Source organism: Colius striatus, chromosome 2 (genome assembly GCF_028858725.1).
Source record: "Colius striatus isolate bColStr4 chromosome 2, bColStr4.1.hap1, whole genome shotgun sequence".
Lineage (NCBI taxonomy): Eukaryota > Metazoa > Chordata > Aves > Coliiformes > Coliidae > Colius > Colius striatus.
Genome location: NC_084760.1, coordinates 37,011,582 through 37,026,461, shown reverse-complemented (window position 1 = coordinate 37,026,461; position 14,880 = coordinate 37,011,582). Strand labels below are relative to the sequence as shown.

The 14,880-nt window shown below is 41.2% G+C and overlaps 1 protein-coding gene across 1 annotated transcript; it reads left to right on the top strand.

Annotated features, from left to right (window-relative positions):
* The first annotated feature begins 929 nt into the window (after positions 1 to 929).
* On the top strand, positions 930 to 13,192 carry LAPTM4A (lysosomal protein transmembrane 4 alpha). The gene is made up of 7 exons (XM_061990387.1): positions 930 to 1,115; positions 6,910 to 7,030; positions 8,781 to 8,857; positions 8,945 to 9,067; positions 10,202 to 10,297; positions 11,852 to 11,950; positions 12,415 to 13,192. The coding sequence occupies exons 1-7, from the start codon at positions 1,017 to 1,019 to the stop codon at positions 12,487 to 12,489; spliced, it is 690 nt and encodes a 229-aa protein (XP_061846371.1). The 5' UTR covers positions 930 to 1,016; the 3' UTR covers positions 12,490 to 13,192.
* The last annotated feature ends 1,688 nt before the right edge of the window (positions 13,193 to 14,880 follow it).

Genomic DNA, 14,880 nt, shown 5'->3' with positions numbered 1-14,880 from the left:
AAGTGGTAGTGCAACCTCTTATCAAATACATATATGAAGACAGTACTTGAATTTATACATATTATTTCTAATTAACACATCTATCTGGCAACATCTGAAATTTTCAGCAGGCCTAATGAAGCATTATTACCAACTCACAAACGTGACTTTTGGCTCACAAAAAGTAAAGCATCTCTGTGGACTAAACTTCACCTCTCCTGTTCACCCTCTTATTGTATATCCTCTCAGTGCATAACACACCATATTAATAATTTAATCCAAGGAATTAATGCAAAAGAATAGCTGAAGGGTTCAAGCAAATTAATGTTGTTTAAATTGGCTGAATTTCAGAAGCCATGAGATGCTGCAAGGTAATTTTGGGCTCTACTAAACAGACTCCTCCAGGAAGGCTGTCATAGAATCATAGAATGGTAGGGGCTGGAAATTCCAACCTCCTGCTAAAGTGTGTTCCCCACGATCTGGTCACACAGGAACGAGTCCAGGCAGGTTTGGAAACCTCCAGAGGTGACTCCACACCCGCCCTGGGGAGGTGCTGTACAACTCAGTTCTCCCCCTGGGGTTTTGGTTGCCTGCTCTAGAGGCCAAGCACTGGCTCTCGGACCTGATCAATCTTCACCGACACTGCGTGCTAGAGCAGTACAAGCCGTGCCCCAGGCGCCAGATGCGAAGGGCCAGCGGATCCCCGGCGGGGCGGCCAGGCGGGCGGAAAGGGCTAAGCCCCACCACGGCGGCCGCTGGGGACAAGGCGGGCCCCAGGCCTCGCCTCAGGTGAGCGCAGCACCACCCCGCCGCAGGTGAAGGGCGGAGCGTCGCACCCAGCGATGCTGTGATTGGCCCGCGGCGCCGCCAATCGCTTTCCCACGGGCACCCCCCTGCGAGCCCCACTGTCGGTCGCTGATTGGCGCAGGAGGCGGTGACGCGCGCGCGGGGGTTTTACGGCCCTCAGCAGGAGGGGAAGCGGCTGGGAAGGGTGAGCGGCGCTCCGGAGGCGGGAGGACAGCCGTCCCGCTGCCATCATGACGTTCAAACGGAGCCGGGACCGCTTCTACAGTACTCGCTGCTGCGGCTGCTGTCATGTGCGCACCGGCACCATTATCCTGGGCACCTGGTACATGGTGAGAGACGGGCGCGGGGGGCTCGTGGGCGCCGTTGAGGGGGCGGTGGTTTGGGTTGTGCGCGTGCGTGGTGTTTGGGCCGTTGCCCGGGCTGGGCGCGGAGGCGGGGGGGCAGCGCGCACGCGCCGCGCGTTGGGGGTGGGGTGCCGCGCTCTGGCTCTGAAGGGGGATGTGGCGGCGGGGTTCCCACTCTCCTCGGGAGTCAGCTGTCGTCATGCCCGCCGGCCCTCGACTGGCACCTGTGCTAGCCCGCGAGGGCAAGCTGCGGGAGTTTCCTGGAGTCACCCGGTGTTGTTGAGACTCCTCTGCCCGGGGTCTGCTTTCGGGCTTGCCATAGCCAGTTGTCCCTTGGTGGTCTCCCGTGCTGTGGTTAGAGAAATTGAAACACAACTTCACAGTATTTTAATTTGGGTCTCTAAGGGCTTCTTTTGCTATTCACTTTCTTGGATTGGAAAGATAAGGGCTTTTATATGTTTCAGACAATACCTAGCATGTCGTTGGTATGAAAAGAGATAGTAATGTTTGGGGAGAGTGGAATTTTTGTGTTTTTGTGGCTCCCCTGAGTAACATGTAATCCCAGAGAGGAAGGAGAGGCTCTTCAGAATTGAGCAGAGCTCCTGCTTGTTGAAGAGCTTTGCGGAAGTTCCTGGTTTTTCAAGTACTCAATGTTCTCGAGATAGTGGTTGAGGAGCAATGCAAACACATTTAGTTTCCAAAACACCTATTGTTTTCTGACTGGCAGGTGCTTTTTCAGGTGAAGCTGAGGGATAGTTTTGAACTAGAGTGAAAGAAATGTGAAATCAGTACCAGCAAGTTAAGGCCTAGAGGTGTTAGTTCCCCTAAAGGAGAAATGGGTTCCCCTTTATTGAAGTCATTTCACCATCTTTCCTTCCCCTTACCCTCATGGGCAGTAAAAAAATACGAAGATGATGTAAAAACGTTGCATCATAGCTTTTTTTTGTTCTCTTGAAGCTGTATCTACAGCCTGTATTCTTCTTTACCCTTCCCCAGGTTGGAAAAATAGAGAATGCTGAGGTTTTTTTTGTTGTTGTGAGGGATTTTTTTTTTGTGGATTTTTTATATGCCTTGAGGTGAAGGAACCATGTGGAGAAACTGCTTTTATGGGCATGAGGATTAAAGTTTGGAAAATTAAAGGTTTATCTTTAGCAAGTATGGAGGAGGTGCTTTTTTGTATGGTTTTTGGTGGTTTTTTTCATCTTAGTCCTTCCATACACAAAAAAAATCCACAGGCAAGCAATAAAACGGCAAAAGAGGAATGGAAGAAAAAGCAAGGCAGGGGAATGGGAAGTGTGACAAAACTCTTTAAAAAGAAATGTCTTTTCTTTTTCAAAAAGAATTTGGAAAAAAGGTATCTTGGTGTTGGATTAAGTTCTACTGGTAGTTCATGTAAAGTAAGGTCCACTGCAGAATTGGAAACCTACAAAACTTCCAGAAATTTTACCCTGTGCTGATGAAGATCAAGAACATGCATAAATTATTCACAGTAAGGAGAGGCTCATCCCTGTTATTAAATAAGCACACCTTACTGCATTCCCCACTTGTGTTTCCTGTTTGCAGGAGTATCTAGAAACCCAGGAACTTGGTGGGCAAGGATGTGCTTTCCCTGGCCACACATTTAGTAGTACTTCTAGCTTCTTACCTGTCTTACTGTGCTTCTGTTTTGCTGCCTGGGTGCAGCACCTCTTTCTCTTTTCTGGATCTGTACAAATATCTGTAGTACTTATGGATGGTGAAAAGTGTGCTGGCCACGATGAGGCTGATGGCTTCAGAGGTGTCTGAGGCAAGGCATTCCTTTTGATCTTGTGTAACTGCCACACAGGCTGCTAGAGGGAAGAATACAGTTCAAGGTATCAGCGTGTATAGGGTGTATTTCATAGCTGTGCTTTTCTAGAAACTGTATAATACACTTTGCTTAACTAAGCATTGAAAATTCTTCTCCAGTTCTTCTCAGACAACAGCTGGGAAAAGATAACTCTTTAAAGTCTGACAGTCATCAGCTGTTTGAGCTGAAATAAGGTCTTGCTGTGAAGTCTTAAGTGGTCTTACCTTTTCAAGGCAAAGTACAATTTGGACATGGAAAATGAAACTTATCTTTCTTTGACAAACATTTAAAAAAAATCCAAATGGCCCAGGTTGTGCCAGGTTGTTTAGACATGTTAATGCACCACTTAAGTCTATCCCTATACGTTTTTCAGACACTAATTTGTGATAAGTATTTCTCAATGAATTTAATAGTCTGTGCTGGCATGTTATAGTGGGACAAATAGTAATAACTTTCTGTATGAGATAGTTTTGGTTTTTTTTTTTCCACAAGGGAGGTAGCTTTTACGTGGGGGAGAATGCTTAGTTCAACAATAGCTTTGTGTTACTGAAAATCTTGGTCAGCCTTTATTTACTGGATAGACTCTGTTCTTGTGCTGTGCAGTCCTGAAGGAATTTAATACCAAACATAAAATGGAGTCTTGTAGAAATCTACTCCAGATGTTTTAGCAAGATAAGAGTTTTGACTATTTAATGTATTGTTCTTGCGTAACTGTTTCTTTAGACATTTTCCTACGCCTTGCTTTTTTGTATACTCTTAAATCTTGTATCTAATTAACTTACCTCCTCACTAAAACAGTTATAACCTCTCTCCTTGTTGTGTACTTCTGTGAGCCTAGTGAGAGCAAGGACATTATCTTCTAAAATGTCTGCTGTTGATGCTGTGACATCAACTGCATTGCTTAAGCGTGTTTCAGTTCCTATGCTGCTCTTTCTGATAAATGATAAAACTGTATTTGCAAAAAGATGAGTTAAGAACGTTTCTAGCAGGCTCATAATTGTATTCCATAACTAATATAGTTTGGTTTACTCTGCAAAACCCACTACTGTTCTGTGTAGGAAGGAAAAACAAAACCACCTATGTGTGGTTTTGAAGTTTGTTTCTTCCTGTTAGCTTTCTTAGGAAGCCCAGCATTTTCCAGAAACCGGAAGCATGAACATGGCACTGGCAACAATCGAATTGGAGTTCAATAAACAGTCTAAAAGTAATAGCATTGTTACGGAGGGAGTGGTGGTTTCATTCTGGCAGCAAACTTCAGCCATGGAGTCAAACTGATGCAATTGCTACTGGTTAGCAGAGGGGCGAGGGTGATCTCTGGAATCGTTCATTCACTGAAGTTGAATGAAGTTGAATGGAGTTCGAGAAATGAAGCAGTGTAACTGGTCTCTAATTTTGACAATGCTAGAAGCTCTGAAGTACCCTATTTAAAGTTATTATTTTTCATTTTTTCCAAGACTTTTGGTCACTCAGAGTGTTTGGGGAAACCTAAGATTTGTTCAGGCCTCCAGAGAGATAAAGCACTTACGTGATTAGGTGTGAAATATGTATACCATGGAGATAAAACACACTAATTAAAAAGCTAATGTTTGTGATAGACCCACAGTCTTTTGAATTCAAATTATATGGGGAGCTAATATTTCTTTTACTAGATTGTAATAAATTTCTACTTTACTACCATCTATTGGATTTTTATATTTTTAATATAAGCTACGCCAAACTTCTGGTTTTAGTTACCTAACTATAAGAACAAAAACCAATTCCTAAACTACTGCAAAACTAAACTTAAGTTGTTTCACTTAATGGAACCATCCTTTGAATAAGAATTTTAACATGCATTTTCTAGGGTTTTTTCTTTTGCTCTGATGATGTCTTGGAATCCAAACTGTACTGTTGCTGCCAGTCACAGCTGAAACAAGCCTTGAGGTCTTGGTATTAGCTAGCTGTGAAGGAAGAATGATAATAGTTAAAATACAGGTTTTGGCTTTTTGCTTAAAAGGACTCCTAATTTGGAGTTTTTGGTAATTCTTAATTTAAATCCTTACCTTGAATATGATGAATTGCTCAGTGCTCTGATAATTCATAAATAATGGTAATGGAGTACTGGAAACACTGGGGTGTTAATTGACAGGTTTTGGGTTGTTTGTTTTTTTTAATTCTATCTCACTGATGCTAATACATTGGGTTTTGAATGACTCATTTCCCATTTGTCTGGTGTGCTATTTCAGGTTGAGAAAATGAAGTTTTAATAGTTAAACTGTGCTCAGTGACTAGTGAAGTTACTAAGGGCGTTTGTGTGCTAAATTTATGGATCATGGATAGGGTGAAAACTTAAAACACCACAGAGGTAGATTGCAATATCACAATTCCAAGGCATTCAAGTTTTTCTGTGCTTCTCTGTTAATTGAAGTGCCGCTTGCTCTATGTCTTGAGGCAGATAGCCTATCATAGCAGTTAAACCCAGTATTGAAGTAATAGTGTATTTTGGCCTGAATTTTATAACCTTAAAATAACTGTGTATAAACAGTAAATTATTCAGCTATAATTGAATATGTTTCTTTGTTTTGTAAGGTAGAAATTGATGTTTCAGTTACTAGAAATCTAAACCTTGATATAGGCCTTTTAAGTATAGAACAGGAAGTTACTTTGCAGAGTACAGGTTGATACTGTTGGTTCACTCACAGAAAGACAGAAATAAGTGGCTTGAAGAGATATTGAGAGCAGAAAACCAGAGTAGCGAAGGATGAAACAGGAGTGGTGAGAGAATATAGTATTCTATCCATTACAACAGCAGTTAAGCAAAAGAGAAGGCTGTGACAAGTGGCAGATGTACAGCTTGACAGTTTACCTTGTAGGAATTGCCTTGTGAGGTGAGAAATAGGCTCATTTCAAGGCTAAAGATATTGATGTCAAAACTTTGTTTTTTACCACTGGCTGTACTAGTTGTTATATTTTATATTCCAAAGCATAAAATGGGGGATAAAAGTGTCTGAAAGTAGTTGGAATTTCTGATAAGTTTTTTAATAACTGATGTAATAGGCTTTCTACAAGACAATCAGCTTTGATTTCACTGAAGGGGTTGTCTTAGCAGGAAGTGTAGGCAAACCTTTTAAAAAAATAGAAGCTTGTAGGAACTGTGAGTCTTAAAAATTAAAACTCATTTGAAACCCTCAAATCCCTTTTTGTCACAGAAAGCTTCAATAATTGTGTGTAGATTTGTCACTATTATTGTCATTGACTCTTGGAACCAGGCCAGTAAAAGAAGAAATATCTGGCAAATATTCTTAATTGTGAAAAACTGCAAACCAGTTTGTGTTTTTCTTTTGAGATCAATTGTAAAAGATCCTGATGGTGTTGGTGACCGTAGTGAATATTGATTGGAAAATGACTGCAGCTTGGAAACACCATCATGACTATTTTTTGTTATGCAACCTTTTTTCTTTGGCATTTCTCTCCAGATATTAGTAACTGTGCCTCTGTAAATCTTGAGTAGGTTGTAAATGCTGTGAAAGTAGTTTTGCAGAGGCTTAAGCTACTTTTGACTCTTTCTGAGCTATTACTGAAAGCATTTCTAGTATGGTTCAAAATGGGGAAAGAGAAGTAGCCTTCAGTGGCACCATAAGTGGCAAAAAGGGCTGGTAAGCAGTGTTGAATGCCTACAAGTTTTGAGGTTCAGTCTTTATGTGAATCCCTACAAATCCTATCCATCCTCAGAAATTGCAAAGTAACTTAGTTGTGACCCATTAAAACTAGCAAGTGTTCAGTGCTTTTCTGGTTGTTCGGTAGAAATTTATCAGCTTGAAATTTAATTGTAAGTTGGGTACTCTTGTCTTCCACGTATGGGCAAAGCAGAGAGTTTACTTCTACCTAAAAGAACAGATTTATTAGCGTGTCCTTAAAAGATCATAGCTGTTGCAGTGTAAATAACCTTTAGGTAACTTTGATCTTTCTCAGGTGGTGAACTTGCTGATGGGCATCTTGTTGACAGTAGAAGTGACTCACCCAAATATAGTGCCAACTGTTGATATCCAGTATGAAGTCATCGGAAACTACTACGCTTCTGAGAGAATGGCTGGTAGGTGTATAATTCTGCTGTCTGATTAGAAGATAAAGCTGCAGTGTCATGGGCTATTTGGCTTACACTAGTGTGTAATACAAGTCTACAGCTTTAAAAATACAAGACAACTCCATTTAGATATTTAAATACTATTGTTACAGATTAAGTGTATGAGATGTCCAAGTGTAATTGTGTCAAACTCTTGTCTGTAACGACCATGTTTTTTTAACTGTAGCATGACTTGTAAACTTGTGCACATGCTTTCTCTTTTTTTTTCTTGGTTTTAAGTGTATAGAAACGTTTAGTGTGGCACTTTAACATGTCTCAGTTTATAATACTACACTAAAATTGAGGGAGGGTCAGATCCAGCCTCGAGTGAAGATAATTAGTACATCCCAAATCTGGGCTTTGAGTATTCTGATTTAGAGCTTTTATCTTCATTTTAAGTTCATGACCCAAGTTGTGGATCTGTCAGGTCTGTCCTGTGACTATAACTCATGTTTGTTAGTAATGTAACAAGGACCAAATACTTCATAAAGCCAAGGTATTAAAATTAGAACAAATGTCTGTAAAGTGTCCTATGTTCTGTAACAAATGTGAGTGTACTGGTAGTCTTAAGCTTATATGACAGAAAGATACTTCTGAAGCGGAAAGTGCTCTTTTCGCTCAAGTATAAAATGACTATCCTATACATTTCACTTAAAGGTTCTTCTCCCCCATGTTGAGATACGGGCTGAAGGGCTTTGTGTGCATGAAGGGACATTAGCATTTAGATTGTGTTTGTGGATATCAAAAGTAATATATTGTCAGAAGAAAACCACACTCATTGGTTGTTGCTGAGTACTTGGGATTCCCTGAACAACACAGTGCATTTCAGACACAGGAGGCTACCTTGGTGCAGTCTGTGTATGTGGATGGTATTATTGTGGACTGAATTGGGTGTGTAAGTGCTTCTACAGTGCATCTTCTCAAATCAGTTACAGACTAGAAAGTTAGGATTCTCATATCTTTCAAGCTTGGGAACCACAAAAGTTCAGTTTCAGTATTGCTAAAAGCATTAGCTTAACTACATCTATAGACTTTTAAGCTTGCTTATTTCTCTGTTTAGAGTGCTTGCTGTAGGAGTATAGTCTAACTCGGGGACAGCAGCTGCACCCCTGTCATCAGTAACAATGATGCACAGGGAGAGTCTTTTCAGTTTCTGTGAGTGTCCTGGATTCTGCTACTGTTTGGCTTCTGTTCAGCTGCCTTTTCTTGTAAATAATGGGATACCTTCCACATGGCAATTTCCTGTTTTCCTTGGTGTTGCTGGAGGAACAGTGCTACTCCCGCTGCCAATGACCAAATTATATAAACTATTTGAAAGTGTGATACTGTGCTAGCTTCATTTAAAATTCTTTCCAGTTATAAAGTTAATCACCATATACTCTTAGCACTGACAGATATTGCAAATCAGCATCATGATGTTGCATTACTATCAAACTTCTAATCTGTCAGGCTTTTAATTGGTGTGTTTGAGTGTTATTCAACCTTTTTTATTAAGGCAGAGAGATTTTTTTTTTTTCCAAATGTCTGCCTATTTTACTGAACCAGATTTTTTTTTTTTACCTTTAGGAAGGATCTGAGTTAATAAATTCTGCTGCTGCTAGCTTGCACAGATGAAATGGCTTAGAACAGATCCTAGTAATGAATAGAGCTGGGTACCTGTTGGCTTGCAGCTTGACAGCTCTGGGAAAGGACTGATGCTTACTGTTTTCTTTTAATGCAGAAAATGCCTGTGTTCTGTTTGCAATCTCCCTCCTCATGTTCACAATCAGTGCCATGATGGTGTATGGTGCAATCGCTGTAAGTATGTTTATAGTCCATGGTTTCAAACTTGCTACTTGAATTTTTAACTGAATACCTTACAGGCTGCTGCTTTTTTCTTCTTAGCATCGTGTAGGCTGGCTGATCCCGTTTTTCTGTTACCAACTCTTTGACTTCGTACTCAGTTGTCTGGTTGCCATCAGTTCTCTAACCTATTTGCCCAGAATCAAGGATTACCTGGATCAGTTGGTAAGTGCTTGTTGCACTCAAGTTGATATTTTACTTAAACAATTAAACCAAAATTTAATTTCTAAAGTGACTGAGCTATAGTTACCTTCCTGTATGTAAGAAAGAGGAATTTGGAGTGCAGGGAATGACTGCTAGGGTGATTAAGAGAACAAGAACTTATCAGAGGTGAAAGCACCAAAGGTGTCACTGCACCCTAAAAGGAGAGCAGGAAAGAGTAAAGAAGGAATTGTGATGGGAATTGTTGGTTTAAAGTGGTTTTAGTACATTTGCACTTGAAACAAAGATGTTTTAACCCTTTAAGTGATGTGATTATATGGCAGGTTTGCTGCTGCAGTGTAAAGATGTTCCATGTACCCACCAAAAAAGAGTCAAGAAGAGTATGGGTAAAGATTGACGTGATGTAGGGTCCTACAGCGTTGTGAGATTCTGAGGGTTCCCTTTTATGTTTCTGGCTCTTGTTTTGCGACAATACCTACTGAGGAGACTAACAGAGATTTCATTAAGACAGCCTGTGTTTTAACTGCAAGAAGGCTCAAACACCCTGCCAGTTAATGGGGATCACAAGCTCTTTCTGGCTAGCGTTTAGATCTGTTCAAGTAAATGTTTTAAAAAGGATTTTAAAACAGAAAAAAAAAGTTGGATTGGTGTTGGAGGGAGGCTTTGTTACTGTGGTCAGGGAAAGAGAAAAGCCTGCAATTTGCATGAGCAGTTTGTTTTGACCCTTCCGAAATTTTGGGGCAACTTTTTTCTTTTCTACTCCACACGTGTATGTTACTGGTTGGACTGACAGGAGGTGATCAATACTGAGTCAATAGGTACAAATGTTGTGCTGCAGCTGTTAAAAAGGCAGTTTCATGCATTATCTGTATTAGCATGAGACTGGGGACACAGTGGAATGCTTCAGCATAGGCAGCCATTTTCTGAGGTGACCTGGTCTTTTGGGACAGAGGTAGGATAAGTACTGTGCTTTGTGGGAGGATGTAGAAACTAGGGAGAAACAGAACTTGGTTGTTTCTGGAGCAGTAGTTAATACAGTCTTTTTATTTGATGTGAAGTTTGAATGTCCTTCTGTCATACTAGTGACTGCGCAGTGTTCATGTTTATCTCCTCACTCTCTCTCCTCTTTTTAACTAGCCCGATTTCCCTTACAAAGATGATCTTCTTTCCCTGGACTCCAGCTGTCTCTTGTTTATTGTTCTGGTGTTCTTTGCCTTATTCATCATCCTAAAGGTAAGTTAAAACTTCAGCATATGTATGTGTCATGAGTTACTATATTAAGATGCCATCAATCTGAGTCGATCCTCAATGCTGAATTAAGAATTTGGCAAGCTTCTTAACGCTGAGAACTTCTTTGAGTACAATTGTTAGGATGTCCAATTACAGTGTCACTTAAGTTGTATTATGTACTGGTGTCTTCAGCTAAATTGTTTGTATGCAGCAGGGTGTGTTGGTGCAGCTCAGCCCTTCCCTAGTAAGAAGCAGGAATGTACAAAGACTTCAAATACCATCTTTTTGCATATGTGGAGATAAATTCAGTGTTTGTAATGAAGCTTGTAGTGAAACAATACTGCATGCCAGCTTTCTAAACAAATTTTTAAATCTCTCACTGTGCCTATCAAAACAGGGTGCATGTTTTGGAAGGAAGAGGTGCATAGGTTAGTTCAGAGCTGCATCTTTCATCCTACTGAAGGATGATATTACTGGTTATTTTCTTTTTTAATATTTAAATAGAGGCATTAATTTGAATTACAAAAACAGTCATGAAGACAAAGCATATTAGAGAAATGAGTTGATAATATGCATTGGCCATGCCAATATTCCTTCATTGTGTTCAGATTGAATTTAAGAAAAAGTGAAGTGATGAAAAATTGAATTTTATTCACTTTTTCAGAAGAATGTTTGACTGGGAGGAGTGGAAGCCTAATACAGTAGATGATGATTTTGATTGGGAAATTTGGTACTTGTGTGTAACTGTACTAACTTGCCAATGAAAAATATGGAGAGATTCGTGTTTTACAGATTAATAATACAAAAATATAATGATCAGAGCATGATTGTATGTTTCTGTACAGCAATTAATGTTGACTGACAGTCCAGGCTACTTTGCCCTACTGTCTTCTCCTGTATGTTTGTGCCCTCTTCTTCACAGTGGTAGCTGGACAGACAGTAATGCTAACTTGGGGATGAATGAGATTGTACTGTTTGCCCTGTCTTCCTCCTGCTGGCAAGTTTGGGCCAATATCCACAGAAGCATAAACCAGTTGACAACGAATTGGATTAGCACTGCTGAGGCAAATAGAGAGATTAGTTGTATTGAGTTTTTGCTAAAACCCCTGTGGTTCATCCTCTGAGTCACTATGATAGTAAAGCAAAATAGGGGAGAAACATCTATATGTGGCTGAATCTGTGAAATGCCAACAACTCCTCAGGTACAGAATCTTTCAGGTTGGAAAAGACCTTGAAGATCAAGTCTGACTACTGACCCAGCACTGCAATATCCACCACAAAACCACGTCCAAACGCTACACGGCTTTTAAGTATCTCCAGGGCTGGGGACTGCACCACCTCCCTGGGCAGCCTGTGCCAGCACTTGACAAACCTTTTGGTGAAGAAATATTTCCTGATGTAGATGCCAATCTAAACCTCCCTTGATGCAGCTTGAAGCAATATGTATCAACCAAGTTGACTTACGTTTTTTGTCATAGAAATTAGATACTGGATTACATTCCTGAATCAACTAATGTGTTTTTGATCTTCTAAAAAGAGGAATCTTTCTTCTTTCAGGCATATCTAATTAACTGTGTATGGAACTGCTATAAATACATCAGCAACAGAAATTTGCCAGAGATAGCTGTGTACCCTGCTTTTGAAGCTCCTCCACAGGTAAAAACCTCTTTTTGAGATAAAAGCAACTACTGTCATGGAATTTTGAAGTAGAAAACCACATATATTTGTATACGTTTACAAACCTTGGGCAGCTTTTTATGCAAAGATTGGAAAGATTAAAGCATCCAATTGTTATGGTGGGCTATTACTTAGTCTTACAGTGCATGAAATAGGAGGTTTTACAAAGAAAAGCCTTTTTGTTTTTTCTTAATGCACCAGCCAAAACCTTCCTGGTTACTTTGCAAAGCCAAGATATGTTGGGATGGAGTGACTGACCTGGGGTTAGGGTCAGCAGCACAGTCAGCTGCTGTCGCCCTTTCACTTCGTCACCAGCTTATTAAGTTCTTAAAAATGTTTGTCAGCAACAGAGGTTGTCATTGCTGATGAGGCACATGTGGTTTTGTTCTGTGTGTGTGTTCTAAACCTTCCGCATTAATCTCTTCAAAATGTCTTCTCTCTAGTATGTCCTGCCAACCTATGAAATGGCAGTGAAGATGCCGGAGAAGGAACCCCCACCTCCCTACATACCTGCCTGAAGCAATTTTAATGTTAATTAACATCTGTACCAGCTTCCTGGAGGTTTTGTCTTTTAATCTTGCAAAACTGCTTAAGTAATAGAAATATTCAGGGCTTTAGGAGCAAACTATTCTGTTTAAAATATGTTTGATATGAACTTACTAAGCAAAACACATCTGGGAGTGATTTTTGTTTGCTTTTAATTTTTGTTCTCCTTAATGCTCTTGAACATTTTATTGCCTTGGGGCCTTACACTGCGAGAACTTATGCATGTGACTAACTTGTGGCTTTTAATAATACCAGCAGAGCCACGATATGATTGAAGTTAGCTGCAATTATAAGGGTCTGCAGGATTGTGCCCTTAATTTATATTAATTTTTTTAAGTAGTTCATAAAGACAATCTGATCGTGCAGCAAAAGGACAGTTTGCCTTTGTCCAGATTTTGGAAAGAGGGGGGGGTTGAACGTGGTAGATACGTGACCTTTTTTACTTTGCACTTTTCTTATATGTTATCTTACCTTTCATTGTGGGGGTTTTTGTTATCCTGTGTCTTGAAACAGTATTTTTCAGGAAGAAGTGAATGTGGCACGGGAGATTGTGATGTGCTGCAAATGAATGAAAAATAACTAGAAATGTGGAAGATGGTTGCATGCTTCTAATCTTTTATGTATTTTCCTTTTTATGACAAATGATACTTAAATAAATCTTTTACGAAACGTTTACCAGTAGCCTTCGTTGGTGGGTTTGTTGGTTTGGGGGGAGCTTTTAAGTGCTGAAGTGTACTGTGGGTGGTCACACATACATGCAGCTTAGTGCACGCTGTCTTTGTATAGGGTTGTTCAGCAGTGGATCTATGTTCTTTGGCTAAAGTCCTCCTGGGTTGGAGGACGTGGATTCCCTTCAATGTGTAAGCTTGAATTGCAGCCCTTGCAGTTCAGGAACTTGCCTGTCTCAGCTTGTCTAGTTTGGTACTCAGGCATAAGCTGGGAACAGGAGATTGTATGGGAGGTTGTAGCCCTTGAGGCAAAGTCAATGGCTGATGAGCTCAGGCATTAAGAGCAGGACAGGCCCTCACTAGGACTACAGCAATATTTACATTGTAAAATTGTCCAGAGTTGTTGGACATATGCCATAACTTCAGAAATGCTCTGCTAAAAAAAGTCAACTAAAACAAATGAAATCCACCCAGCAACAAACAACTGGTTTCTACTGTTGCTCCTCTCTAGTAAGAAGTGAAAATTCTTTTAATGATCTCCTAATAGATCTGAAGAAAAAAATGACACTCTTCTCTGGAAGAAAAAAAGAGATTCAACTTGGAAAGAGTTTAAACTGCTGCAGCATACAGGTTCTCTGTTATTCAGTCTGTTCAAGGATGTGCCTCCTGGCTGTCCCATGAAATGCCCTCCCTCACTACCAGGCTGTCAGGAGCAGTGTACTGCTCCTTTTCCCTTTGTGGAAGGTGCTGTTGAGCAGTGCCCTGAACTGGGGTAGTGAAGACCCCACATAGCTATGCAGGCAGTACCCTCCCCTGCATTTGCCCCCTGCACCCTGGGGTTGGCATCTGTGTGCCTGCTAAGTGGAGGAGTTGGGTGAGGGCTATGCTCCCAGCCAGGTTCCAAAACTGAGGAATCTTCAGATGCTGGCAAAGATGGTTTAAATGTCATTTGGGGGGGCAGGGGTGGGCAGAGCTGAAAGACCACTTCAGTTTCATAGAGTCTTAAGAAACACATAACTGAAAGGATGGGGGAGTGATGTGATACTTGGTGTTAATCCCAGGGTGTATGCTGCATGATCTACTTGCAGCTGGGGTACTGCTGTGTGTTGCAGAGAGAAGCCAAACCCCTACTCTCTGACCAAGTGTGGGCACCAAAGGAGCTTGCAAATGGGGTATATAGACAGTGAGCTCCAGCCAAGGGGGGTTGGGTGTTGAGACTTCCCAAAAGGTGGATGAGTGATCATCGGGGTAAGCAGCATTTCAGAGCTCTGTGTGGGGTGTGTGCAGGTGCTGTCACTCAAAGCTGTAGCTCTAGGGATGGAAGCCATCCTGCACCACTGACCCAGTGGCTGTCCTCTGTAGGAAGAGTGGTGTTCCCCCCTCATTTTGTTTGCAGGCTTTCTGAATGCAATGGTGGCCTTTTCTACTGTGCAGTCAAGAGAGCACTTCCTGCAATGAGTCAATACCTGTCTGAGACTGTACTGCTGGTGGGCTGTGAAGGTCCTCATCGGGGCCACCTTCAGAGGTGAGGGGATGGTTCTTCTTTCTGTCCAGCATGTTGAGTGCAGCTGTGGCAAAGGTGTCTTCCAAAAGACAATGCTGGAGATTGTAGTGGATTTGTGCCCTAGAGGCTGCTTTCCATTAAAGCTTGCTGCACCTTCCCTTAGCAGCTGACAGGACTTGCTGTGTGGGGGG

Excerpts from the sequence above, each read along its gene's own strand:
- LAPTM4A (XM_061990387.1), top strand. The coding sequence starts at position 1,017 with ATGACGTTCAAACGGAGCCGGGACCGCTTCTACAGTACTCGCTGCTGC. Across the intron at positions 7,031-8,780 it reads CGCTTCTGAGAGAATGGCTG|AAAATGCCTGTGTTCTGTTT; the intron begins GTAGGTGTATAA and ends CTTTTAATGCAG. Across the intron at positions 10,298-11,851 it reads CCTTATTCATCATCCTAAAG|GCATATCTAATTAACTGTGT; the intron begins GTAAGTTAAAAC and ends TTCTTCTTTCAG.